The sequence below is a fragment of the Siniperca chuatsi genome, linkage group LG1 (genome assembly GCF_020085105.1).
Source record: "Siniperca chuatsi isolate FFG_IHB_CAS linkage group LG1, ASM2008510v1, whole genome shotgun sequence".
Lineage (NCBI taxonomy): Eukaryota > Metazoa > Chordata > Actinopteri > Centrarchiformes > Sinipercidae > Siniperca > Siniperca chuatsi.
In genome coordinates, this window is record NC_058042.1 from 16,940,023 (window position 1) to 16,966,726 (window position 26,704).

Sequence of the window (26,704 nt, forward strand, 5' to 3'; positions counted from 1 at the left end):
TGTGGGGGAAAGCAGCTGCTTTTTATTGCAACTTGTATTATCAGTGCATAGGTAGTATTAATACAAGGTCCATGTACAATCCAATGGTCAGTAATCAATTTAAAAATCAATCAACTTTCATAGGACAGCAACAAAGAAATTGTGATACCAGTGTCAGTGACATTGCAAAATAAAAGAAGGGTCTGTAGCAATTCTCCAATATTCAGGATGGTTGTGTTTATTACTTCCTCGACTGCTTACCACTACACCAGCATCATTATCAACCCTGAGAAGACCCTCAATTGGGAAGGAACCTACATGACTTGACATTTAGCATTTTACCAAGTCATTTTGTGCGTATTGTAGCCTGTTTTATATATTATCTCAGAGCAGAAGACATCTTAGTAGTTAAAAAAAAAAAAAAATAACTTAGTGTAATCTTACATTTCTTACACATTTCACACTGTTAATGTCCCTCTGCAATTCTGCCACTGGCACATTAACAAGTATCAAGGAATTAATTTACTACACAGTATCCTCTTTAAAACTGTACATTCATAATAGATAGGGTGAACAAAGGAAAAGGGTGTGTGTCAACAGTGGAAGGACTTTCTCTAATGTTTTGGAACATCAGTGAATATTCGCAGTCCATGCATCCCTTGAATCTCATCCTTGAGCGCCTGTGGAGGACAAAACACAACAGCTAATGAATAAAATTCAACTTGTACAAGTATAAACATCTGCAAGGGTTTCATAAACATGTCCAAACCAAGTATACGTTTCAGTACAATTAATAAATAAAACAAAAGACAAATTTGAACTGTACAATATGCCATAGCTTTGTACTATTCATTATTTGCCACAGGCAATATGCTGGGCTGACTGTTATTATGATTTACCTGATTGACTAATTGGTGTTGTTGAACAGTCCTTTTTCCTTTGAACTCACTGGACTCTATATGGATCTCATACATGGCCCCACAACCACCTGAGCACAGCACAGGATCACACAAACAACACTGTCATTTCCCAAGTGTACAGTATGCGGCAACCATCTGGTTTCTACACAACAATAAGAGCAGATCTACATAATAATCACTGTGATGTCTATATTTTAGATGCATTGAACATCTGTAATATATCCATTTGATGGAATGGTGCAGCCAGAAACACAAAAGCAGTCTTGGGTTTGAACATTTCATTCAGTCATAACTTCAGTGAAGCGCTGGGACAAGCTCATACAGAATAAACATGTAATTGCCAGTTTATCATGTACACTTAGGAGGAAACAATAGGGGCAAACTGGATGTTAAGGGACGCTCTACTCCACCTAAAAATAAGCTTCGCTAGTACACTTCACTGAAGTTTCTGCATCCAGAATGGATGTGGTGTAATCCTAAATAACGTGTGAATCTCCATAACTTGATGCAGACAGTCACCTGATAGATCTGTTTACCTGATATATCCACAACTTTGAGCGACGAGGCTAACGGAAACTTCTCCTTCAGTACCGTTTCGATGCGGACCTCTCCGTCTGTTTGCGTGGACAGACATCTCTGCACATGGCCAGAAACAACAACCTGAGGAGACAGAAACGACGATCGATGAGCTGCGTCAAGTTTAGCAAACTGCTGTTTACATTCATTCAGCATCACAAATTGACTGTCGTCTGAACTGGAGCGAGGACTGTTAAGGTGTATTTACTGGATTACTGCGAAGAACCCGGAGAGCAGAGATCATAGTGGTGGTCAAGCTCCGTTTACAAGCCAACATTGTGAAGCTGTGGCGTCTGTTGACTCATGGGACGTTTATTAAATCCACAATGGTTACTCAACAAGTCATGTCCTCAGACAGCTTCGTCCCAGTAATATGACGTCAGACATCCGGGTACGTCACGGGCCGATTTTTTTTCATAATAAAAATCGCAAAACGTACATAATAAATAACAAACAAATATATAATAACCACTAAGAAGAAAACCTGAAATGAATACGAACATTTTTTGTCAGGTAAAATGTTAATAGTAGTATTTCGAATCCCAGAATGGTGTGTGTTTTCCATGTTTCATATACAGTATAATTTTGACCCGTAAAAACAATAAGAGTCATGATATGTCATATACGAAACATTCAGGGATATTATGAATTATTAATAATGTAAAAAAAATGTATATAATCTGATAGTGACTGTACACTGACTGTACATAAACATATGAGAGACAAAGGTGCTAAGTCTAAAAACTGTTACTGTGAATTATAATAATAACTTTATTTATAACTTTTTATATTGCACTTTTCAAAAACAGAGTTACAAAGTGCTGTGCAAACATAAAAGAGAGCAAAGCAATGAAAGACATGGGGAAAAGAGTCAGAGTGTCAGTTAGCAAAGCAAGTATTACAGGGGCAATTACAAATGTGAATGTAAAAACAATAAAATGAACAAAGAGGCAAAAAGTAAATAAATAAGTAAAAACCGAAATAGAACAAAGATAAAAGCCTCAGAATCAAGAATTAAATGCAACTTTCTGCAAGTGTGTTTTGTGGAGTGATTTAAAGTATGGGGGCTGTAACAGCAAATGCACAGTCATCCTTTAGTTTTTAGCCATGACTTTGGAACGGATAACAGAGTTTTGCCTGCGGATCTCAGGCAACGTGTTTGGTCATAAGGAGAGAGTAGCTCGGAGATATAAAGAGGTGCCAAACCAGACAGGGCCTTAAAAGTAATTTTAAAATCGATTCTAAAAGACATGGGGAACCAATGTAAAGAAGCTAAAATAGATGTAATATGGTAAATTTTTTTGACGTCAGATTTGGTGTCATTAAGCTGGAGAAAGTTGTCAGACATCAAACTTTTAATGTCTGCTAAGCAATTATGATGGGTTTGTAGGCTGGTTTTGTCATTAGGTTTGATCGGCAGGTAGAGTTGTGTGTCGTCCCAGAGGGAGCATGCAACGGGAGAAAAGGATGGGACCTAAAATTGAACCCTGGGGGATGACACAGAATTGCCTATACTAACAAAGAAGTGTCTACCAGTTAAATAGGAGGTGAACCACTTAAGGGCAACACCATAGATGCCTATGCGGTTCTCCAGATGGTTTAAGAGGACAGTGTGATCAATGGTGTCGAAGGCATAGCTCAAGTCCAGGAGGACCAGGAAGTTACCTGAATCAGCAGCCAACAGGAGCTCATTGCTCACCCTCAGGATGACAGTTTCTGTGCTGTGAAGGGGATGGAAACATAATTGAAAATATTCTAAGAGATTGTTACTACTGAGAAGAGTGATCAGCTGGTGAAATACAACTTTTTCAACAACTTTGGAAAGTAATGGGATTTTGGAGATTGGTCTGTTGTTGTTAAGAGCTGTGGGGTCTATGTTCAGCTTTTTAAGGAGGGGAGAGACAAAAGCAGTTTTAAAATAGGTGGGAAAAGACCCAGGGTTCAGGGAGCTGTTAATAGACAAAATGTGAGGGCCAATGGTGGGGAGAACCTCCTTTTAAAAATGTTGGTAAAATGTCCAAGGGGCAGATAGAGGACTTCATGTTATTCATTATTTTCGTCAGAGTTTCAAAGGAAATTTGAAGGAGGAGAGGTAGCCAATGGGGTGGGTTCTACTAATCTCCTAGATTTAGGAGCTCCCACGAGAGGTTGACGGCTGTTGAACGTTTATCTGATGGAATCGACTTGTCTTTAAAATGGGTTAAAAACCGGTTGCAAAGTTCAGGAGAAGCGTACTTGTCTGAGAGGCACCAACAACACGGTCAATAGTCCTAAACAGGATCCTAGAATTATGGTAGTTGCTGGAGATCAGAGTGGAGAAATATTTCGCTCTTGCATCTTTAACTGCAGCATTATAATCCCTCATGCAACCTTTAAGAATTTGGTGGAACACCTGTAATTTAGTGGATTTTCACTTGCGCTCAATTTTCTGAGCTGTCTTCTAAGCTTATGAGTAGGTTCATTCAGCCAGGGAGAACATTTGTTAGATGGGTGGGTGTGGAATTTACTTTGAAGTAGCCAAACAGATGCTATTGAAATTATTTAGCTGATCAACGGTGGGTAGATGAGTAGCTAGGGCAGTGGCAGAGGAGAGAAAGGCCTGGCAATTGAAGGGTTAAAGATGCGCGAGCGGGTTGGGGCAGACAGCTTACTTGGAGGAGGGGCAGAAAGTAGATTTTAAAAAATGCTAAAATAGTCAGAAATACACACGTCAATAGTTTCTAGATCAACAATATTTACACCAAAGGTCAGCATAAATGATTAGCATTTATTCCATGGCAAGTAGATTTTCTATGGACTGCGTTACCAGGCTCAGCAGGTGGCAAGTGAAAGGTCTTTTTATATCTCCCAAAAACCTTGCAACACTGTCATTTGCTCCTGTTAAAATTTCTTCTTTATTATATGAAGAATGTGCAATGTTTGTGCCCAGATTGGCTGTTTGTCAGATACTGAAGAGACAAAATACACAAAACATTGCCTGTTCAAATGCAAAGTAAACAAATTGTCCAGCCTATGAGCTAATAGATCTTTTTTACAGCAGACATTTTAACTTATCGTAGCAGGTTAAACACAGGTGGAACTAATAACCATAACGATGGCTCAGTTCCAATAATTATATTATGTAAGTTATTCCAGTGGGCCGACATGTATAATAGGCCTTTTTCACAGAAGACATTTTGACTTCACACAGTAGGAAAAGCACGTGTTACTGCTAACATTAACAATGGCTCTATTCTGTTCACGTGTACCAGTAAGCCATGACAGTGTGATAGTGAGCCAGCATGCACAATGCCAGGACTCTGAAACTGAAGCAGCTAATTGGAATTCAGCAATCATTAATTTTATTAGTAACACCTCTCCTGCTGTGAAATGTCAAAATGTCTTCTGTGAAAAAGGCCTAAACCAGAACCCTGGAGGTGGCATACCTAAATTAAATGCAGTTGTTATTATGTTATTAATAACCCCTGTGCTTTTCCTACTATGACATGTCAAAATGTCTGCCATGTAAAAGGACTATTGATCTTTCCATACAGGCGAATTCATCATCGTAATAACATTTTAACAAATTATTTTAAAATGTTTAGTTAGGGAGTTAACCCCACCACCTTTTAGCTTTAATGTTTTTTGGTTCAACCTTCCATATCAGTCTGAACAACAGGCCCATGTGACAGTTGAAGCCTCTGGCTCCTTTTAAAGTTCAGATTGACATTTTCATGGTAGGAACAGGTCTGAACGAGAAGCTTATCTCGCTCTGCAGGTTGTGGACCCTTACATGAATGGAGGCAGAGAAGCAATTAGTGGCTGTTGACAGTGGGCTCTAGTTGCCTTTTCACTACAGGCCTGAGCTTTGTTTGTGCACAAGAATTATGAGCACAACACAAAGCTAAGTTGCTGACGTCAGTACCCTTTAAAGACATGATGTTACCAGAGAGTCTGAACAGTGTGCAGGTGCAGAGATGGAAAGCATCACTTTCCCCACACTAACTTTGATGGTTCTCTTCCTCAGCTGGACTTGCTGTGCTGAGGAGGATACAGAGGCTCTCTCCTGCCCAGAATACCAGGAGAGTTTTGACGGCTCTTGCTACGAGTTTGTGGGTCTGCAGCAATCCTTCCTCAGTGCCCAGGGATGGTGTGAGCGAGGCGGAGGACACCTGGCCTTCATCCTGAATGATGAAACACAGCAGTTCCTTCAGAAGCACCTGGAGCCGGGGAAGGACTGGTGGCTTGGGCTGGCACCTGCAGCTCCAAACCTCACGCTCGACTCTGCTGCCACTGACGGTGAGACGGCATGTGGACAGGGGAACCAGAGTAGACACTGCATGACTTAATGGTTTTATGTAGATTTTTAGTGAGTTTACATGTATTTCAGTGCTATGATATAGGGCAGCTGTGAGATTATTCATAAAAGCTTGGAAATTTCTCTGAAACCAACCATTTCAGTAACTATAAAAGTACTTTGCTGCATATACGAACAACACATTTGATATATCTGTGATCAATGATTATATCTAATAATTGAGTAAAAAATGTCAGAAATGAAGGTTCACCTCAGCTGCTATCTCATTAGGCAGCCTGCACGTCCATTGTATAGATCTGTATTGTGTTAGAAGACTGGCACATCTGGATATCTCCTTCAAGCAGCAGGTGTAAGGAGAGATATTTTTCATTCATTGGAACTTGTCAATAGGCTTCCTGTCAAGTGGCCTGATTTACAAATGTGTCTTTATTTCCCTTCTCAGAGAGTCTTTATCATTCATTCACCCAGCTTGTTTTATGATCCCTAAATTGCATCTTAACAATTAACTTACCAGACAGAAAAGATATGGAGAACAGCCCTGTCTTAACATCTTCTGCAGCATTTTGCTTGAATAGCAGAATTTTAAATAGACGTTTGATCAAATTAAATAATTTTTTTGGTCCTTTCCCAGGTTTGCTTGCGTGGCTGGATGGCTCAGATGTTAGCTATAGTAACTGGGTGAACATGCCAGATGCACAAGCAGCCTGTGGACATATCCTGAGACATTCAGGCTTCCAATGGGAAGCTGCAGGGAACTGTAGCCAGGAGCTCAACTTCATTTGCCAGTTTGGTATGCACTCCTAAATAAAACAACATATAGTATTAAACTTGTGTTGTGTTGGCTCCCCTTATATAATTCTTTTTTCCCCCTCAGATTCTGGGAGATCTATCGCATGTGATGGCCAAAATGCAACATTACAATGTGGTTCTGGTCAAGTTATAGAGATAGATGACAGCTTCTATGGTCGAAAAACAATTCACTACTGCCGATCCAAACTTACAGCTTCGCCCACATCCTCCCAAGAAGAGTGCAGCTGGATAGATGTGATAGATTCTGTAACAGGTATTATGAATTATTTTCAAGTTTTTATGTAAAATGTAGAGAACCAGCCTTTTTTCTGTTCTGCAAACATAATACAAAAGTGTATGTATAAAAGATCTGGTTACTCCTCATGTACATTTACTATCTAGAATTTATTTACTTAACTTGCTACCTGATACTTACGTATGAATGATGGAACATTTTGTTTAAAGGCATATGTGTGTTTACTGTAAGAATCTATGGGAACATATTTGGCTTTGTTAAAGCCGCTTTAACAAAAGGGCCAGATTAAATATACTAAAATCACCACAAACTATGTTTTTGTTTCATGCTTTGTGTCAAACACAAAAAACATGCCCTGTGACTGCAGACAAAATGATTGCACTTCCAGAAAAGACATTAGGCTAATCCTCTCCTAGGAGCTGAATAGATGGGCTTTGGGGTAAATAAACATTCACATTCATTTGGGATTAGTTGTGCTGGAGGAGGTCATGCAATTACTAAACATATTATTAACATAACATAATTAACATAATATTTGGTGTTTCTCCTTGTTGTTAACACATCTCTTTAAAGAGCTATTAAACTCTCATTAGAAGGTTATAGAAACACCAGCAAGATTATTTGAATTCAATAGGATGAACATTGAACAGGTTCATGCTTTTTAAACCTACTAAAGCAATATTTTCAAGGCTTCTCAATCAATAAATGTAAAAAATAATCCAGAAAATCTGCAACACATTGTCATTTACTTGATTTAAATGTCGTTCCAGCCCATTGCCACGGACTGCAGGCTTGCCAGGCTCCAGTGGACCTGAGCTCTTTTGGTGAACCATGCCCTGTGCTGGGGAGTTACCTGTCTGTAGAGTACCGCTGCAAACATGGTCAGATGCACAATTTGTCATTTTTACTTCCACTATACATAGACTTTTCCTCTCTAAAATAATACCGTAGATCCTTATTAGATGGAGCAGATTGGACTATATAACTTAAAAATTAAATAAATATATTATTCTATTGCCTTAAAGAGTATATCTATACAGGATAGGTGTAGTTCACAGCAAGTTTGGAGTTAGCCAAAGTTGTGGTAGATGTTGTTGCCCTCAGACTATGTACTGTATGTCTTCCGTTTCCTTCGCAACCAAATTTCTTATCCTTGACCTTTCATCTACTTTGTAGCTTCTCAAGCTAAACCTGCAAGTTGCCTCGCTGGTGTAATTAGCAGAGCGAACTTGATGAACTGCACTGTTTTATTTATTGTAACAACAGGAGTTGCTCGCTCCAGGATGCATTATGCTAGTGATGAAATGTTCAGGATTTGAAAATACTGAAGCAATCCATGATTCAAATAAACGGTGTGATTTCCTCTCAGGACTCCACTTGTTGATGAGTAAGCTGGCGGCCGTCTTTGATAATGTCACCATCACTGTGAAGTGGCTCCTTCATCCTTTTCAGGGAAACCTCACATGCACACTGAATGCTGGAGATGGCCACACTATTGATCCATACAGCCCAGTAGAGTGAGCAAGACTTTGCATTCAACCAGATAGATAGATAGAGGTTTGTATTCATTAACTTTATTTATGTAACTGTATTTAAGTTTTTACTTGTCTCACAGGATGGAGAGCACTGTGATGCACAAATTCCGCCGTCCCGGTGTTTTCATGGTTGGAGTGGAGTGCACCACCAGTGACTGGCATGTTACAGCTCAGAAAGCCATAACCATTCAGGAGCCTGTTGGAGAGTTTGGTGTTGTTAAGTGCTATAGCAGGAATATATCAACAGATGGCACTACATGCAATGCGCTTCATAGTAGGCCTGTTCAGATCCAGGTTATGGTAGAGGCAGGTGAGTCAGTCTAACACTGTAGATGATAAATGCTTCCAATAAAGCACTTCTCAAAAAATACAGAATAATTTGATTCCCTTTTTCCCCCTGTAAATAGGCACAAATGTTTCCTACTCAATTCAACATGAAGACCATTTAGTTGCAAACTCATCAGTGGACAGAGGGACCACACCCCACAACATGACACTGAGTGTAAGTGTGGTGGAGAAGCTTGGACATGGCTGCCACAACCTGACTCTAACTGCCTCTAACAGGGTCACAGCCCACAGAGTGTCCACTGATCTGGAGCTGTGTCTGCTTGAGCCCGTCGAAGGCCTGCAGGCCTCAGTGATAGCGGAGGAAAACAAGTGTCCAGACTCTACCGATCTCATCACTGGTGTTTCGTTGGAGCAAGGAGCCCCTGTGGAGCTGCTCTTCACTCTGACTGGAGCCAAGGATACTCTCTCTGAGACTAGAGACATGCTCAATGGCAGCTTACAAGCTTATACATTCTCCAGCCCACTTGAAGGTACTCACAGCTTAAGCTGTACTGTAATTAAATGGAAACAGTCACTTATAGTATATAATACATGTGCTCAATGCTCTTAAATACAAACTCTTTTGGTAAAGGATTGTTGAAGGTGAAGGTAAGAGCCATGAATGCCTTCTCTAACTCTGATGTGGATGTGGACTTAGACAACATACTTCAAGCTTGCCAGAATTACTCTGACCATTCACCAGATGAACATGGAAACACAGTATGTAGAAGATTAAAATCAAACAATAACAATCTGTGCACTTTTGAAATGTATTTCACCTGACATTAAATTATAAATATGTACAGGTGTTTGTTTCTGTTACACTACAATGTCTTTGTTTTCATCTACAGAGAGGTAACATGAGTATCGACGACTCTAATGACTTGAAAATAATTGCTACCCCAGACACTTTGGTGGACTACACTCAGAGTGTCACACTGAGCGTAACTGGAACTGAATCATTACCCAGCAAAGGACTCACATTTGAATGGAAATGTAGTAAGTACAACAATTAATTCACCACTGAGCATTTCAAATGAGTTAGTTTTTAATAGTTAATCCATAATTAAAGTAATTACAGGGGGTGAACACAATTAGAAGAACACAGACAATCCAAAACAATAACCTTTTAAGAGCAGTGAGGCTTTAAATGCTCAGTGTTTGTGACTGTGAGAACATTTTCATGCACACTATGAGTCCTGTTTTATTCTCATTAGGATATGAATTTTACATCCTGGTTATTCAACTCAGTATCCAGGTCTCAGATAATTTGTCTGCAAGTGTGTCTTTGACTTGTCTGTCTTATTTTGTGTACCAACTGACTTCGCTCAGCAGTTGATGAGAATCTTAGTTTGGTATCTGGCTGTCCGGACACTGCTGTATATTTTTACACAACTGGATTTGGTTTCCCCATCAGATCACCAGTAATGGAAGATGAGAGCACCAAGACTATTTATCCTTACCAGTGTCCGACTTTCAGTTTCATTTCAGTATAGAACACCATTACTTACTTAATCATCATATTTTGATCACAATGGTCAGAAACCTGCCGCAGGTCTTCTGGTTTCACAGTATTCTGGTTTTTATCAGTATAGTCCAACTAGCATATTCTGGTTTCTCAAAACCAGGATACAGGCTTATTCAGATTTCTGAAGCCAGGATATGATGTTTACATGTTAACAACAAACACAGAACCTCCAAAAACCTGATCATAGCTGGGACACTAGTGCGCATGTAAACTCACTCACTGTGGCAAACAGGTATTGATTCAATTGGATGGTAGTTTCTTAGGTTGTAGTTAGCGGTGGTGTTCTATGGGGTTGCATTGTGTTCTTGTTATTTTGTCCATCCCCTGTAAATATGCTATAATGACACTGTGATTCATGATGTTTGTCTTTATACAACAGCAGCATTGTAATCGCTTTATTGTCTAATTTTAAAGTTCTGACTCTACTTCTTTCTGTACAGAAGGAAACTGCAAATGCAGAAACAAAACAACAGATGAAACTCATGTTATCGAAAAAGACTGCCTTCCAGATCCCTTTGATATTTTCAATTACGCTTTAACTGTGAGGAGAATAACCTGGTTTAGGAAATGGGTTGACCTTGCTTCAGCTTCAAAGTGTATCACTGTTGCTCCAAAGGAATTCACAGATGTCACCATCAGGTAAAAGGGGACCATTTACAATAAATGCTCGAATATCCTCAAAATAATTACTTGTTAATTGTTGGGAGGTTGAGAAACTCAGCAGTAAAGACTTACAGGTATTAGAATAGGTTATAGTTAGATTTACTTTTATTCTTGCAGTTGTGATGATTGCGCTTCGATGAATGTGAACAACCACGTAAAGCTAAGACTGAGCTGTGTGAGAACGTGCCCAGACGTAGTTTGGTATATTGAGGACCCCAAACCTTTGACGGTAAGTCTGAAACTGCACTTAAATTGATTTTTTAAACTGTGGCATAAGAGATTAATGTGTCAAACAATTGTTAACTTATGATCTTTTCCCAGGGTAACCTTGAAAAATGTTACTCCAAAGTGGGAAGAAGGCGTCCTATTGAGAAGCAGGATGGCAACACTGAATATGTTGTACATAGCCAACATCTGAAAGTTTCAAGGGACACATTGCACAACATCAGTGTGATAGCTTATGGTGTGTTTTCATCCCATATAGTCAGTCATAATGCTCTTTTCAGCAATGCAGGATTTTTAGATATAGATTAAGGGTTAGTATAAAAGAGGTTGAGTGGCTTTTGAAACCCAGTGCTTTGTTCAAAATTGCATATTACTTTTTTTGCTTAAACTGAAATAATGTTTTTTCAACTTCTGGCTTTGAAAGAAGCTGATCATGTTTTTCTTTTTTACAGGCAAGAAGGAGGCAGGTTTTGCCAAGTACACTATTCCAATACCAGGTCCTGAGCCAACTGAACCATCTGCAAACTCAGCAGTGACAACTGATAGACCTGCAGACACCAGCCCCCCCTCATGTAGCATCTCTCCGCTGTCAGGAACAGTTCTCAATGCTTTTGACATTACCTGCAAAGCAAGCTCTTTCTGCTCTACGGGCTGTTTTTATTGCTTCAAGACAGACACAGGTGAGAATGTGCACTGTTGTGTCTTGATTTAATTCACAAATAGTTTCTATTTGTGAATTAAATGCTCTGTTATGAAGCAGAAAGAAATAAAGAAAGAGAAGAAAGCAAGAGGAGTATAAATCTGTTGGAAAGAAGTAACGAAAAAGCACATCAAGGTTTGCTGATGTTAGAAGCAAAAGAGTTGAAATGACAGCAGGTTGCTTTAGCATCTGAGACAAACGAGACAAACAAATGTTGCCATATAATTTGTGACAATTAGTTGCTTTATGCAAGATCCTAAAGTATCCCAGAGAAAGTAAAGTTTTGAATTTGGTTGGTGAGACCGAGATTTAAAGTCCCTCTCTACTCAAAAATATGTTTTAATTTTTAATTTAATTTTGTGACATCACAAAGTAGTTTGAAAGCGGTGCAGTATGCAACTTACACAAGTGTGACGTGGAAACTTGAAACTTCCAGTGCACTGGCACGCCACTGACATTGGACTTTTCTGTTAAGTAGGAGACGTGTTGTGTCCAGCAGTTAAACTTTTGAAGTGAACAATATTTGCATATACATACTACATATACATTCTGGATTTTTCAATGAGGGAGAGGGAGAGGATGAATTGTTAATTAGGTAATTCATTTTTGTGTCAAACCATATCAAACACAAAATATTATTCAAAGCAGAGTATTTTTTATGTCATAAAACATGTCTAGAGGGGATCTTTAAGCTATTTTAAAATTGTTGCACATAAGGTAAGTCCCTAACATAAACCAAAAAACAAATGTAGAATGAGTTTGTTGACAATGGCCGACCTTTGAAAGAAAGTGCTTTGCTCTAAATTTTTGTGATTGAATTCAATGCTTTGGTCATTTAGCAACCTTTGTGCAGATAAATAATCAAGACTTCATTACAGTTTTATTAAATTGTCTTTTTTGTCTTTAAGGCAAACATCTGCGCTGCAGTAATGCACGTGAGGTGAAATCTGTCTTCCTGCCTCTCGGAGATAAGAACAACAATTACAGTTTGTCTGTTGTGGTGACTGTGAAAAATGAACATGAGAAAGCCACCACAACTGTCTCCACTCAGGTTTGTCATCTACCAGTAATTTTGAGGAATAAGTAGGGGATTAGAGAAATTAAAATTGTAAAAACAGTTTGTCCATGTAAAAGTCTCTGAATAATTGAGTGACTGTTTATGTTCCTCAAGGTACGGAAGAGCAGCTCCAGTACCTCTGTGGAGGCTCTCCAATCTGCAGTGGAGGATACTGTGAGTCTGTTAGAGCAGCAAGGTCTGCTCTCTGGTGAGGCACTGGGACAAATATTTACTTCATTTTCTGATATGCTGAATACAGAGGCGGGCCAAGCTCAGAATGATGCAAGGAGAAAGGTAACATAATGCGGTTGATGTTGACGCTGTAGAGGCTAATACATTACTGTGATATTTGTGAGGCTTATGAAGTATGATTAATTGCATGATGTATTGTGAGTCGAGTGGAGAACACCGTGGTGCTAATCAGCACTTCCTTCTCTTTCAGCTCAGAGAGCAAATGTTGACCAAAATGACCACAGTTCTGCTGGACTCACCCAGCAACACAACTCAGGAAGTGCAAGTGACGGCCAGAGCTGTGGCTGGACTCACCCAGCGGCCAGACGAGCTCAGTGCCGCTGCTCAAGTACAGTACAGTAGATCGTACAGCAATGTCAAAAATATTTCAAGTTATTAATACATTATTTAAAAAGTTCTACAAATGTCCATTTTTGTAAGAAATGTAATGCATTTTCTTACATGTAAATGCATGTAAGAAAATGCAGTACAGATAGCCCTTTGTAAATAGGCAATAGCAATACTTGATAGAAATGTTCAGTAATTTCTATTACATATTAATAGAAAATGTTCAATGTTCCATCAATAAATTACACACTGTAAGAGTCTAAAACTTTTAAGTTAGGACAGAGTTGTATTTTTAACATTTAGATGAGTATAGCAACACCAGTAGGTGTAAATTGTGTCTTAAAGCCATTGTTTCATTGTTTTAAACCATTGTAAGTCTGAATTAATATCACAAAACAACAAATGAAGAAAGAAAGAAACAGTCGTGGTGCACTTCAGGTTTTTGAGTATGGACTCTGTGGAGCTTATGTCCTGATGAAGTTACTTGTTAAATTTGACTTGACAATAAGTGTAATCTGCAGCAACATGCAGACAAGGCTATTTAAAAGCGTTTTCAACTCTTTAACTGCCTTTCTCAACCTGAAACTTTGAGTAATCTCAGAAGTAAATCAAATGTTTAATAAATCATTAATAGAATGTGTTGCTCTTAATATAATACTTGTTCATCAGCTCTTTTGAAAGTTGGACACAGATCAACTCTAATCTTTTCTGTTGCTGTATTTCCTCTTTCAGGAAGAAGCAGGTTCCTTGTTGGTAGACCTCAGCTCCTCCCTCAACACTATCAGCGTTAATCAGGATGGCTGGGTTGATGGAGAAGTTTTGCAAGCTGCTACACCAATAGTTGAAGCAGCCAGTAATATTTTGAATGTTTCATCAAATGTAAGGACAAAACTATCACTGATATTGCTAAATATCTGTTTTTCCTCAGTTCTCTGTGGTCTTTACCAAACAAAATATAATATGTTTTCCTCAGAAAAAAGTCTCAGATTTTCTTCTTACTGGGATAAACAATGTTCAAAGCGCTTTGCTGAATAATAAAATGCTGAATGGAGACCCTGCCATCATTGATTCTGGTCAGATCAGTGTGTATGTCAACAGGTAAGAGATTACTGAACTAGAAGCTAGAACTTGTACTTAAGGATAAACTATGGTTTATTGAAGTTACTGAGATAATTCTGATTCTGCTTCCTGCAGAGTATCTCCAGAAAAGTTACAAATGCAGGATATAAATGTCCAGAAGAAAAGCTCCTCCAGATTTTCCTTCCCCACACTGCCTGCTCATATTGTCTCTCCAGAGGAGCCAGTGGATGTCAGAGTAAGTGGAAATGTGGAAATGGAAACAATAAACATTTACCGTGAATTTAAAGATGCTAATGCAGCCTGATGTTTGTCACCATATTGTGTCTAAGTTGAGTTGTAGTTGTAGAACTCTGCGTTGATCTGGACAGTATAAGGTATAGTTTTCCTTATTGTTGAACATCCATAATACCTGGACCAGTTAAAAAAGGCAACAGTAAACTAGTTCATTCCTCATAAATAATGAAGTTCTTATTTGGATCAGTTACAAATCTTCCTTCTTACCTTTAATGTTTGCACTCTTTTGGGTCAATGCATGTAATTTTGAGAATGCTAAATAGAATATGGAGGAGAGAAGCATTGTATCTCAAAACTGTTAAAGTCTGACATCATCTACAACTATGGAACCAACAGAAAAAGACTGAATAAAGTAATCTGAGTCACATTTTAGCACAATTTGTTTAATTTATATATCAGTGTATGCCTGCCTGCTTCTAGATGATGAGTTTTGAGACAAATCCGTATTCTTGGAAGAAGGAAAACATCACAGGAACTGTAGGATCCATCTCTCTCACCAGAGTAAACGGCACTGTCATTCCTGTAGAGAACTTACCTGACGAGATAGAGGTAATAGTTGTTTTAGAGATACATTTAGTTGCTTTATTTTGGATAATATTGGTGGACTGTTTAGAATAATGTGTTTTCTGGCTTTTCAGATTCTCCTCCCGAGGCTTGACGTTGGGCAGGAGAACAGCACAGTCCTGGACCTGGCCAATTTCAGCACATTAATAATTGACGTTCCTTCACCGGATGTAACACTGGTGCTGAAAATGGAGCCGTCTGAAGACATTTCCTTCATGCTATTCCTGGGATGTAAAGGTTATCCAAATGAGGAGAATTATGTAGCCAAGACTCAGATCCCTCTAAAGAATTCCAAAGAAGGTAAAATTAAAACTAGCAGATTTATTTTTTGTAGCATACACGTTATGGCTGAAAGTCACATTTAAACTATACTCAAGAGAGAGGAGATAATATGACACTGCTGTCTACTGGTTGTCCAGTAATGAAACATTTTCTTTTACCATCATCATCATCATCATCATCATCATCATCATCATCATCATCATCATCATCATCATCATCACAATCAAAGTGTGATGGTGACACTCAGATGTTTGTGGTGTACTGATTATCCATTGCTAATGCATTTTCCTTCAAATTTCATCTCCTTTTGGGTGAAATTATTTCTGACAATCTGCATTACACTGTATATGCTTGCCACAAATGCAACCAAATTTTCCCTCAGGAAAAATCAACACATAAAGTAGTGAGTAGAACCAACACAGTTAGGTTTTCATAGTTGACCAAACACATGAACACTTTCCAAATAATTGAAGATCCCATCCCTGTCGTTCGGCTATAAACTGACATGTGAATTGAAATGACAATGAGACAATTTGCTAGATATGTACATGTGAGTCTGCATGTGTGTGTGTTTGTATAAGAAAATATCTGTCCTTTTAACACAGAGGAAAAATATACATGGGTGCTGAGTCCCAAAGACAGAACAGGAGATATTGGAGTGCACTACCTTATTATGAAGCCCATTGTAGAGCCAGGCGTCAAATCCATCAATGCCACTGTCACTGTCATTTCCATTGCTGCCCAGTGCAAATACTGGAATGAAACTGAGTCTTCTTGGAGTGAACATGGCTGCAGGGTGAGTAAAAAAAAGAAAACACAGTTGTTGTATCAATACATCCTTTAAAAGTGAGCTGTGAAGTTTGACCGGTTTTCTTTCTTTTTTCTTTTCTTTTCTTTCTTTATTTTATTTATCTACAGGTCGGTCCGCTCACCACGCCTTTGGTCACTCAGTGCCTCTGTAACCACTTAACTTTCTTTGGCAGCTCTTTTTTTGTCATGCCGAACGTAGTGGACGTGTCACGCACCGCAGAACTTTTTGCTACTTTCACTAACAATCCTGTGGTGGTGTGTTTTGTGGGGGCCATCTTTGCTGCTTATCTCCTGGTGGTTGTATGGGCACGCAGGAAAGACATCCAGGACTCAGCCAAGGTAATTTATTCAAGACTTTCACCACATCATGTTGTTGATTTGAAATGCCAGACTTTGCTGCTCACACACATAATATGAAGTCCTCAATGTATGAGTACCACAGCAGAATTAAAAACTCTGAGACGTCACTGTACTGTGTAAACTGCAGCAGCCCTGTTTCGAAGTCAGCGGGCGACCTTTGTTTCATGTCACTAGTTCGCTTGTAACAATGGATCAAATTTTATGAGCTCATTGTATGTTTTGTGCATTAAACCTTGTTCTACAAAGTAACGAGTGGCTACAACCATCAGTTAAATAAATTAAAGAAATAAAAGTACAATATTTTATCTGTAAATACTGAGTAAATACTCTACTACAAAATGCACTCACAGTAAAATACAAAAATATTCCAAATATTATAACAGTTGGTATTATTTATTTATCAAAATATGTTTATGTGTAAGAGAGAACATCAGTGTCTGAATTATATCCTACATGGTCTATGATTTAAATGCTTTTCAGTCCTTCATTTGATACTTAGTTGTGTAACATTCACTTTATGCCATTGAATTTACCAATTAAAAAAGAAAATCCCTGAACGCTGTGTCTTCACATTCACTTGTAGGTGAAGATAACAGTGCTTGAAGATAATGACCCCTTGGCTGAGTATCGTTACATGCTGAATTTAATCACAGGGCATCGGCATGGTGCATCCACCTCCTCTCAGGTCAGTAAGGCCTGTTAAAGCTGAGAGGGACTCACAGGAAGAAAAACCTGTCTGCTGCTTCTGTTGCACAACATTTATGATGCTGACAACTCTGGGCATCTCTGTCCATCTTGACTGACCCCTTTTGTTTTAGGTGACGATAACTCTGCTGGGTACAGAGGGAGAAAGTGAGCCCCACCACCTGACAGACCCTGAGAAACCAGTGTTTGAGAGGGGTGGGGTGGACATGTTTCTGCTGACCACACACTTTTCTCTTGGGGATCTGCAGAGCATCAGGCTGTGGCACGACAACTCGGGAGCACACCCTGCATGGTACGGGTTAGAGGGCAAGACATGGTGATGAAATCAAAGTTAAGCTTGAGTATGTACTGTTGCTATAAGCACAGTAGATAATTACTGATGTTACATGCAGGTATGTGAACAAAGTAATGGTGCAAGATCTGGAGAGTGGTCAGAAATGGCACTTCCTGTGTAACTCCTGGCTGGCTGTAGATGTGGGAGAGTGCACTCTTGACAAGGTCTTCCCAGTCGCCACGGAAATGGATTTGAAGAGGTTTAGGTAAGACTAGCCATGGATCTGGTAAAAACACATCACCAATGAATTTGACTTGATTATGTATCATTGTTGATTAATTATTTCTCCTGAATCCAAATCTAACTTTCTTTCGATACTTTCTAGTAACCTGTTCTTCATGAAGACAGCCAAGGATTTCCGTGACGGCCACATCTGGTTCTCTGTCATTAGTCGGCCTGCCTGCAGCACTTTCACATGTGTGCAGCGAGTGTCCTGCTGTTTTTCCCTGCTGCTGTGCACCATGCTGACCAGCATCATGTTTTGGGGCATCCCCACCGACCCCTCGGAGCAGACCATGGACCTGGGTAAGTAACAAAACACAAGCTTTCAAGACTCTCTATTAAGTAGATTAAGTCATTAAGATGTAAAATTCTATTGTAAGACTAGAATACTTTCAAATTAGTTGTTCAAAGCCTCCCAAGATCCAACTCTAATTCTCCCCATAGACACACTGAAAATATGTGAATATTCCTGGTTTTCAGCACTAATCTGCTTTCTGAAACATCATACAAACAAGAAAAACTATTTCTAATGGATTTTTACATTGAATTTGTGTATGGCAATGATCTGGGGCAGGGAAAGTATAACTGGGGATTTAATGGATAGATGAGTATCCGTAGATGTGCATCCTTGTGTCCAAAATAATTAAATCCAAAGTCTCACTGAAAGAGCCGTCCTTTAATCACATCTATTTAAACTCAATTTAAAGTAAAACTTTACTTTGCAGGTCACATCGAGTTCACCTGGCAACAAGTCATGATTGGAGTTCAAAGTTCAATCATCATGTTTCCCATCAATCTCCTTATTGTGAGTATCTTCAGAAACACTCGTCCTCGAGAGAAGACCGCCAAAACAGACGCGTCCAAACATGGGAAGACTGGTCGAGTTTCTCCCTCACAGACTTCTTCCCCTCAGAAAGAGTTGAAGGACATCACACCAGACACTGTGATCAAGGTGAGATATTCTTATCAGTGTTTTGGAAGTAATAATAACTCCTCTGTTCTACGCGTCTAAAGTGCTTGGTTTCTTCATTAGGACATAAAGAGAATTGCTCAGTCACTCTCAAAGGCCATGAAGAGTCCGCTCCCTGACCTGGAGCTCCGGCCCGGTCAGCAGGCGGACATCAACACTCTGCTGTCTCTGGTGGAGGACATCATCAGACAGCAGAACCAAGCGGCTGGGGACTTCTACACTGACGCCTCCAAGAGGGATCGCTCTATGATCCTCAGCTTACGTGCAGTTAATCTACAAGGTAAACACCACCTTTACGTTTACCACGCTCTTGTTTCCCATTTTTAGTGGCTAGTCCATTTGGAGGACCAGACTTACTAAGACAAAAGTGAATGAATTACTATAATGCTTATTTAATACATAGGAAATGTAAATAAAATACATAAAAATTGAGAAATACATCTATCAATATCTAAAAATATATATAGTATTTTATCTTCTTTCTGTCTCTTCAGAACTTATTTTCCTGTAGCAGAATTTATTTTTCTTCAGCTGTATTTATCCTTTGATACGCAGATATAAAAGTGATTAAGTATTATTATGTTCTTCGATATCAGTTGAACGATTGGATTAAATTATAGGACAAACTGTATCTTTTCTTTTACATACAACTTAGAACGTTGTCAAGCAAACTCTCCTGATAGTCCCAGACTTGTGACAGGCCGATTTGATGATGGTGATGTGGTCGTTGATGTTGTCAGTGGTCTAAATTAGGCCATAGGTTACTTTTTATATGACTATGGCTTAACTATGGTCTCATTTGCATATTGAAAGACAACATAAATAATGCAACTACCTCACAGAAAATTCTGCTGAAGGAAAAATAAATTATGTTGATGAAAAATGTAATTAAAGTAGAAACATTTATTTACTATTATAGAAAATAATTACCCTGAATGAGAACTTTTAATTGAACTACTGATTTCTTTGATGAAATGTTGGCATAATGCATTTGACATCTTAACTGAAAAATACTGATTTTTGCATGGACAGAAAACAGTGTGTGGGGGAGCCCTGAGTTGACTTCAGATGAAGTTCAGAAGAAGAGCAACAACAGCAGGTATCTGTACAGGCAGCTGCGTCATGTTGAGAAGGAGCTGGGTTTGTTGGGACCTTCTCGATTTCCAAACCCAGACAGCTACAACCGAGCCATGCAGCAAGTTCAGGGAATGAGGGGTCTCCTAGAGTACCACCTCCCTTCTTCCAGCCTGGAAGGAGACCAGCTCGAGCGCATCCCCAGTCCAGAAGAGAGCATCAACGGAGACTCCACCAAGAAGTCCTGTCAAGGAGGGCTGCCATGGTGGTTTGTGTTTGTTGGCTGGATACTGGTGATAGCAACCAGTGGTGTGTCGGGATACTTCACCATGATGTATGGGCTGACGTACGGGAAAGACCGCTCTATAAGCTGGCTTATCTCCATGGTGGTCTCCTTCTTTGAGAGTCTCTTTATCACTCAACCTCTGAAGGTGAGCGACATCACAGTTCATGGTCAGAAGGTATAGCAATAACATGGATAGCATTGCAAATGTTCAGAAACTAATTAATTAAGTGAGCTTGGGACATTTCCAACCAATGTCCACTCTTTTTTTGTGTTTAATAAAATGTTACCATACTAATATATTTATGATGTTCTGACTGAAAACATTACACTACAGACAAGCCAGCTTTAAATGGGGGATTCTTTGAAATTTGATATTACTAAAGACGTTGTCCATTTAAGTTCACTCTCACAATCGGCGAGTTCAGCTGGTAGCCGACAACAACTCTTGTCACATCCCACAACATATTAGCAAATTTTTGCCACAACTATGGCCCACAGAGCTAATTAAATGATTTCAGTGTTTATTTAAATTATTATATTTATTTTCAAAACTGTTACTGTGCTTCCCACAAGGCAGCAAATTAAATCAATAAATTCTAATTTTACATTGAAACACATAAAACCAATTTCAGAAATCTATGATGAAATAAATGAATGAAAAAAAATATAAAGACAATTCAAGTAAATTAAAAGTAAAATCAGAATAGGCTCTCTGATAAAAGTATGTCTTGGAAAGACATTTAGAATGATAAATGAATAAATAAATGGTAAATAAATATTTTTATTTTTCATTATTTTTTTTAATTTATTTTTTATTTATTCATTTGTGAAGGTTTTTTTTTTACTAATTCTAGTTTTTATTGTCAAATGTAATATCAATTAATGAATTGTTCTATAAACATTTGCAAGGCTTTCCAGGTCCTCCACAGATGTACTTCCCAGTACTACAGTACATGCATACTGTATTTATATTGAGGTCCGCTGGTATTGAAGCCTGAAAATCTTCCATCACAGGTTCTTGGTTTTGCTGCTTTCTTTGCTCTTGTTCTGAAGAAAGTTGACCAGGAGGAGTACAGAGAGCCCCAGATAGATGAGAGTCTGAGAAACACAGGTACATTTTTTTCCTTTTTCCGTGCATTGTTTTGTGTGAAAAAACAAAACATATCAGTACAATATTCCTCTCTCAGATGACCCTGATGCAGTGCGCGCAGCAAGAAGAGACAGCACATGCAGTTTCTATCAGCCACCACCTCCCACTGACATCGAGAGGATGAGGAACAACATGATTAAAGAGCAGAAAGTCTTTGCCCTCATAAAGGAGATTCTTGGTAGGAGAACCACTTTGATACATAACAGTGTAGAAAGCAATGTAATACAGTTTGAGATACCGATGTAAGATATTTCTTTGTGATGCAGCCTACATGGGATTTATGTGGATGTTGCTCCTGGTGGCGTACGGTCAGAGGGACCCCAATGCTTACTTTCTGACCCAACACATTCGACAGAGCTTCAGCAGAGGGATCTCAGACAGTATGAGTATTCAGGATGTGTTCAACTGGGCAAACACAACTCTGCTGAGCGGCCTGTTTGGAGAGCACCCAGGTCAGTATGTTGTTAAATTAGAACCAACAGTAAATTGGACTACAAAACAACTACAAATTGGATCTGATAATAAAACATTAAGAGTTGTGATGACAATAATATATTGAAGTATTTCGCATTAAAATGTTGGACATACATATGAAAATTGACTAATATCATCCCTGTGGGTTGTTTTGCTCTTAAAATAATATTGTACTTCAAAGCCTCAAATTGAACTCTCTCCTTTGCTGCTTACTACTATACTACATGATATCAAGAGTAAATTTATGTAGTATAAAATGCCTTCAAACATTTTGTGTCACTAAGCTGTAACAGTGTAAAAAGGCCTTGTGTTGTTCAAAATATGGAGTTAGTTGTGACCAAAACTACAATTTATTTGGACTGACCATGACAAATAAAATGAACTGTTTTATCTGTTTCAGAGACACAAAATAATTACCACTTTGGACTGATCTTTCCTTTAAACGTGTTTATTCTTGCTTCCTGATAATTTCACAGGATTCATCACAGATGGAAACTCCAAGCTGGTGGGTAACGCTCGTCTTCGCCAGGTGAGGGTGTATAAAAATTCCTGCCACATGGCTCCATCCATACAGCAGTCTGAGCAGGACTGCCACGCTCCGTACTCATGGGAGCTGGAGGACATGGGCTCCTACGGTTCAGGCTGGAGCTGCTCTGTGGGTGATAACACCTCACTGAACCATCAGAGCCCGTGGACGTATCAGTCCCAGGGTAAACTGAGGGCCTACCCCCTCTGGGGCAGCGTGATGCTCTACAGAGGAGGAGGGTTTGTGGTGAATCTGGGGCCAGATTTACAAAATTCCAGCAGGTAGGTACTGTAATACATTAAGGACCCACTGAAATTAAATCAATACAATGACAGACAGATGATAAGTAAAACAATTTGTCTACTAATTGATTAGTTGATTAACAGAAAATTAATCAACAACAATTTTAGTAATCGACTAATCATTGTAAGGAATTTTATCAAATAACATTTGTAGGTTCCTTAAGCATTTCTTGATAGCTTTTCTATCAATATTAACTGAATCCAATTTTGTTTTTTATCTTTTAAGACAAAATAAGTCTTTGAATGAGAAAAAAAAAGCCACATTGCAAGTTCCCAGAGACCAAGGCGTTCCTTATCTGACAATCATTAGATAATGAAAATAATTATTAGTTGCAGCCATAGAGATGATAGAAAGAAGACAAAAGAATAATTTATTGTACATTCATCCTAAAACACAATTCACACTTGTATGATAAATGATGTGAATTAATACAATGTCTTTCGATTAAATTAAAGTGTTTTTATATGCTTTTAACTCTTAATTAGACTTAAATTAATGTAACAATGACAGTTATACACCACAAAATTGTGCATACTGTACATCATTGCCACCATGTCTCCACAAAGTTGGTCTCTGCATCGGAAATTGCTGTTTCATGATATTGGGAGAGAATTGCACTTTAAGGTATAACATTTATATATTATATCATTTAACCATGTTTTTGTCTTTGTAGATCCCTTCAGTACCTTTATGACAACACCTGGTTTGATGTGTACACCCAAGCGGCCTTTGTCGAGTTCACTGTGTACAATGCTAACGTCAACCTCTTCTGCATTGTCACACTCATGCTGGAGACCACAGCCATTGGCAAGTAGACCATGTTCAGCTGCTGTGTGAGAGCTGCACAGAAACTTGAACTGTTATAACAATCATGTCATTCTGTGTTCTTCCAGGAGCTTTCCAGTTCCGCAGTGAGCTTCAGAGTGTGCGTCTTTACCAGTCAACCGGCGGCCTTCACATCTTTGTCATGGCTTCCGAAGCTATCTACTTCCTCTTCATCATTTATTACATGTTTGTCCAGGTATGAATTCCTTATACCTTGATTCCATTACTTGTAATAATAATTAAGTTGCTCACTCAAACATCTCACACAAATTCCTCTCCTCCTGACAGGGAAAGCTGATGAAGCAGCAGAGATGGGCTTACTTCAAGAGTAAGTGGAACCTGCTCGAGTTGGCGATTATCATCCTCAGCTGGAGCACGTTGTCTGTCTTCATCAAAAGGACTTTACTGGGAAAGCGGGACATGGAGTACTACCAGAACAACAAAGACCAGTAAGCAGGAAACAGGAAAAACACAACCCGTAGAAGTATATAATCAAGGAGAAGAAGTTTTGCTCATTTATTGTGCATTTTGACTGTACATCCATCTTGTAGTTACCAAAATATCCTCATCCTCTCTGCTAACTGCATTTTGTAATTAGCGTTATCTGACAAAACGTTAGGCTAATCTGCAAAATAGCGTAGCAAGTCAGTGCATCTCATACTTCAGCCTCAGAGAGAATACCTAATTTTCCTTTGGAAATGAATATGTACACGGAGAATCTGTTATTTGAATTAAATTTCAACTCAATAAATAGGAAAGCATTACTAGGTCAACTATTATTTCCTCAATCCATTCAAACCCTTTTTCAATAGATTGTTAAAACAAGGCTCTGTCCTCTCATGCTCTGTCTCCAGATACGCCAGTTTCCATGAGACAGCCAAGGCAGATGCAGTGCTGGGGTATCTGATTGCCTTCCTGGTGCTGTTGGCTACAGTCAAACTGTGGCACCTGCTGAGACTGAACCCAAAGCTTCACATGATCACAGCCACGCTGCAGCGAGCCTGGACTGATATTTCAGGCTTCCTGGTGGTCATGACCATCATGTTCCTGGCCTACTCCATTGCTGTAAGCAGGTTCCCACACTTGCCATCAACATGCTGCTGGAGTCAATGCATTCTTCCTATTGTATCTATACTTTGTGAAATAGAACTCATTCAAAAGATGGTTTTAACAAAGAGATTGACTTTCTACTTTTCAGTCTAACCTGATGTATGGGTGGAAGCTATACTCCTATCGGACTCTGCTGGATGCTGCACAGACCATGGTCAGCCTGCAGCTTGGCATTTTTAACTACGATGAGGTTTGTATGAGACTATAATAACTGTACCGCAGCAGATTATGACAGCTGACCCTTCTTCAGTGTGTTTCTTCCTCCTGATCCCTCAGGTTCTGAATTACAATCCAGTGCTTGGTGCTTTCCTCATCGGCTCCTGCATTGTGTTCATGACCTTTGTGGTGCTGAACCTCTTCATCTCTGTCATTCTGGTGGCATTCAGTCAAGAGCAGATACATCACCAGGTAACTATAATGCCGTAATGTACACATGTTATAGACTAAGCCTCTTATGACCTGAGTTATACATATTACTCACTGTTCTTGCAGCCATCTGAAGAGGATGAGATCGTGGACCTGATGCTGATGAAACTTTGCAGTTTGTTTGGACTCAAATATAAGAAACAAGGGGGCGACTGCCTAACTGAGAGGCCAGTTGTCACATCTGCTTCTAATAATGGACTCTCAGCGATTTCTTCTGGGAAAATTTGTGAGGGCTGAAATGTTCCTCTACAGTCAAACAGAAGTTAAACATTAAAAGCTTTGCTTCAGTTTTTGCTTACCATAGCTTGCTTCATTTATTCAAACCAACATGTATATACATTACTAGCATTTCTCTCTAGTGCTGCAGATCTGTCACTATTGTAGGAGAAGCTGAAACACAGAGAGAAAGTAGGAACTGAGGATAATCCTTATGTTATGCGCTGAGGCACTGTAAACAAATACATTTGTGTTTTTGTGACTAAATCTTGTATAATATGCTTTTATTCCATTAAATAATTATTCATGGATACTAGTGAAACATTGTATTTGCATCAATCTGACTAATCAGATTAAAACAACTGTTTTGATTCAGCTGTAAAAGAATGTACTTTATATACGTGTTATGTGTAATTTCCATCAGCTGTCACCTTAAATTTGTCAGCCATGTCCAGTAGTAGATAGTAACATATTCAGCAACATGTTACAGTTAGATATATCATTATGTTTCTCACAAGTAAGTATGAAGAAGTAGTCAAATTATATTTAGTTTCAGTGGTAATATAACTGTTTTTACTATAACTTACTGCTTATCATGAAACAAGACTGAGCTTTTGTAGTATGAGATTTTTAAGTTGAGGTATCTAAGACATGTATCGTGCAACTTACTCCATGCAATAATGGCCTAAGTAATAACAATACATTTGCATTGAGAAACAATGATTACTGAATTACTTTTGAGACAACAAACACAAGGTGGCTGCATAAAATAGAACTGATCAAAAAAAACTACAGTTCTTAAGGCATATGATGCTACTACCTCTGGATGTTATCAGATTAAACAAGATATCATTCTACTGTATGTATATAGCCAAAATAAATAGTAATATGTAATATGATCTGGAGATCTGTGAACCATAACCATTAGTAAGCACTTGATATCTATATAGATTGATTGATTTACGGTGTTACAGCAGCCATATCACATAAATCACAACAAAAAATGACATATGGACACTCAAGGTGGACTGTAAGTAACAAAGCACAAAGCTATGAATAATAAACAAATAACTAGAACTAGTAGAAAGTGAACTGAAGACTAGGACAATATAAGTCTAAAATGTATTGAATATCCATTGTAATAATAATACTAAAACAGTCTTTTTTACAAAACATTTCATACAGATACAATACAATGTGCTTCACAAAACATGAAAAAAAAAACATAAAAAGAGCATACAACATTGCACAGGTAAGAGGTA

The 26,704-nt window shown here is 38.7% G+C and overlaps 2 protein-coding genes across 3 annotated transcripts; one reads left to right on the forward strand and one right to left on the reverse strand.

The window, feature by feature from the left end:
* On the reverse strand, positions 1-1,849 carry bola3 (bolA family member 3). Its single transcript, XM_044201638.1, has 4 exons — positions 1,684-1,849; positions 1,436-1,559; positions 879-967; positions 1-659 (listed from the first exon to the last, which is right to left on the reverse strand). Exons 1-4 carry the CDS (start codon positions 1,750-1,752, stop codon positions 594-596), a joined length of 348 nt encoding a protein of 115 aa, XP_044057573.1. The 5' UTR covers positions 1,753-1,849; the 3' UTR covers positions 1-593.
* Positions 1,850-5,354: 3,505 nt separating this feature from the next.
* Positions 5,355-25,766, forward strand: LOC122878624 (polycystic kidney disease protein 1-like 2). 2 transcript variants are annotated; one of them, XM_044201616.1, is made up of 41 exons: positions 5,355-5,753; positions 6,404-6,562; positions 6,647-6,835; positions 7,588-7,698; positions 8,187-8,334; positions 8,433-8,662; positions 8,760-9,170; positions 9,272-9,399; positions 9,531-9,678; positions 10,648-10,846; positions 10,988-11,099; positions 11,192-11,333; positions 11,548-11,775; positions 12,704-12,846; positions 12,967-13,146; positions 13,295-13,432; positions 14,164-14,310; positions 14,405-14,529; positions 14,626-14,746; positions 15,226-15,354; positions 15,444-15,669; positions 16,257-16,447; positions 16,570-16,800; positions 17,405-17,506; positions 17,640-17,818; positions 17,919-18,065; positions 18,186-18,385; positions 18,808-19,034; positions 19,116-19,332; positions 20,085-20,557; positions 21,427-21,523; positions 21,600-21,740; positions 21,829-22,014; positions 22,513-22,843; positions 23,539-23,672; positions 23,759-23,886; positions 23,979-24,139; positions 24,545-24,755; positions 24,889-24,990; positions 25,077-25,208; positions 25,293-25,766. In XM_044201616.1, exons 1-41 carry the CDS (start codon positions 5,432-5,434, stop codon positions 25,461-25,463), a joined length of 7,497 nt encoding a protein of 2,498 aa, XP_044057551.1. In that variant the 5' UTR covers positions 5,355-5,431; the 3' UTR covers positions 25,464-25,766. The 2 variants fall into 2 exon arrangements, with proteins under 2 accessions (XP_044057551.1, XP_044057560.1); XM_044201625.1 differs by lacking the exon at positions 6,404-6,562.
* The last annotated feature ends 938 nt before the right edge of the window (positions 25,767-26,704 follow it).

What these genes read in the sequence shown, in the direction of transcription:
- bola3 (XM_044201638.1), bottom strand. Translation starts at nt 1,752, where the DNA reads ATGTTGGCTTGTAAACGGAGCTTGACCACCACTATGATCTCTGCTCTC. An exon ending in GGGTTCTTCGCAGTAATCCA is followed by an intron (nt 1,560 to 1,683) that starts GTAAATACACCT and finishes CTGTCTCCTCAG; the next exon opens with GTTGTTGTTTCTGGCCATGT. An exon ending in AACACCAATTAGTCAATCAG is followed by an intron (nt 660 to 878) that starts GTAAATCATAAT and finishes TGTCCTCCACAG; the next exon opens with GCGCTCAAGGATGAGATTCA.
- LOC122878624 (XM_044201616.1), top strand. Translation starts at nt 5,432, where the DNA reads ATGGAAAGCATCACTTTCCCCACACTAACTTTGATGGTTCTCTTCCTC. An exon ending in TTGCTTCAAGACAGACACAG is followed by an intron (nt 11,776 to 12,703) that starts GTGAGAATGTGC and finishes TTTGTCTTTAAG; the next exon opens with GCAAACATCTGCGCTGCAGT. An exon ending in CCTGTTTGGAGAGCACCCAG is followed by an intron (nt 22,015 to 22,512) that starts GTCAGTATGTTG and finishes ATAATTTCACAG; the next exon opens with GATTCATCACAGATGGAAAC.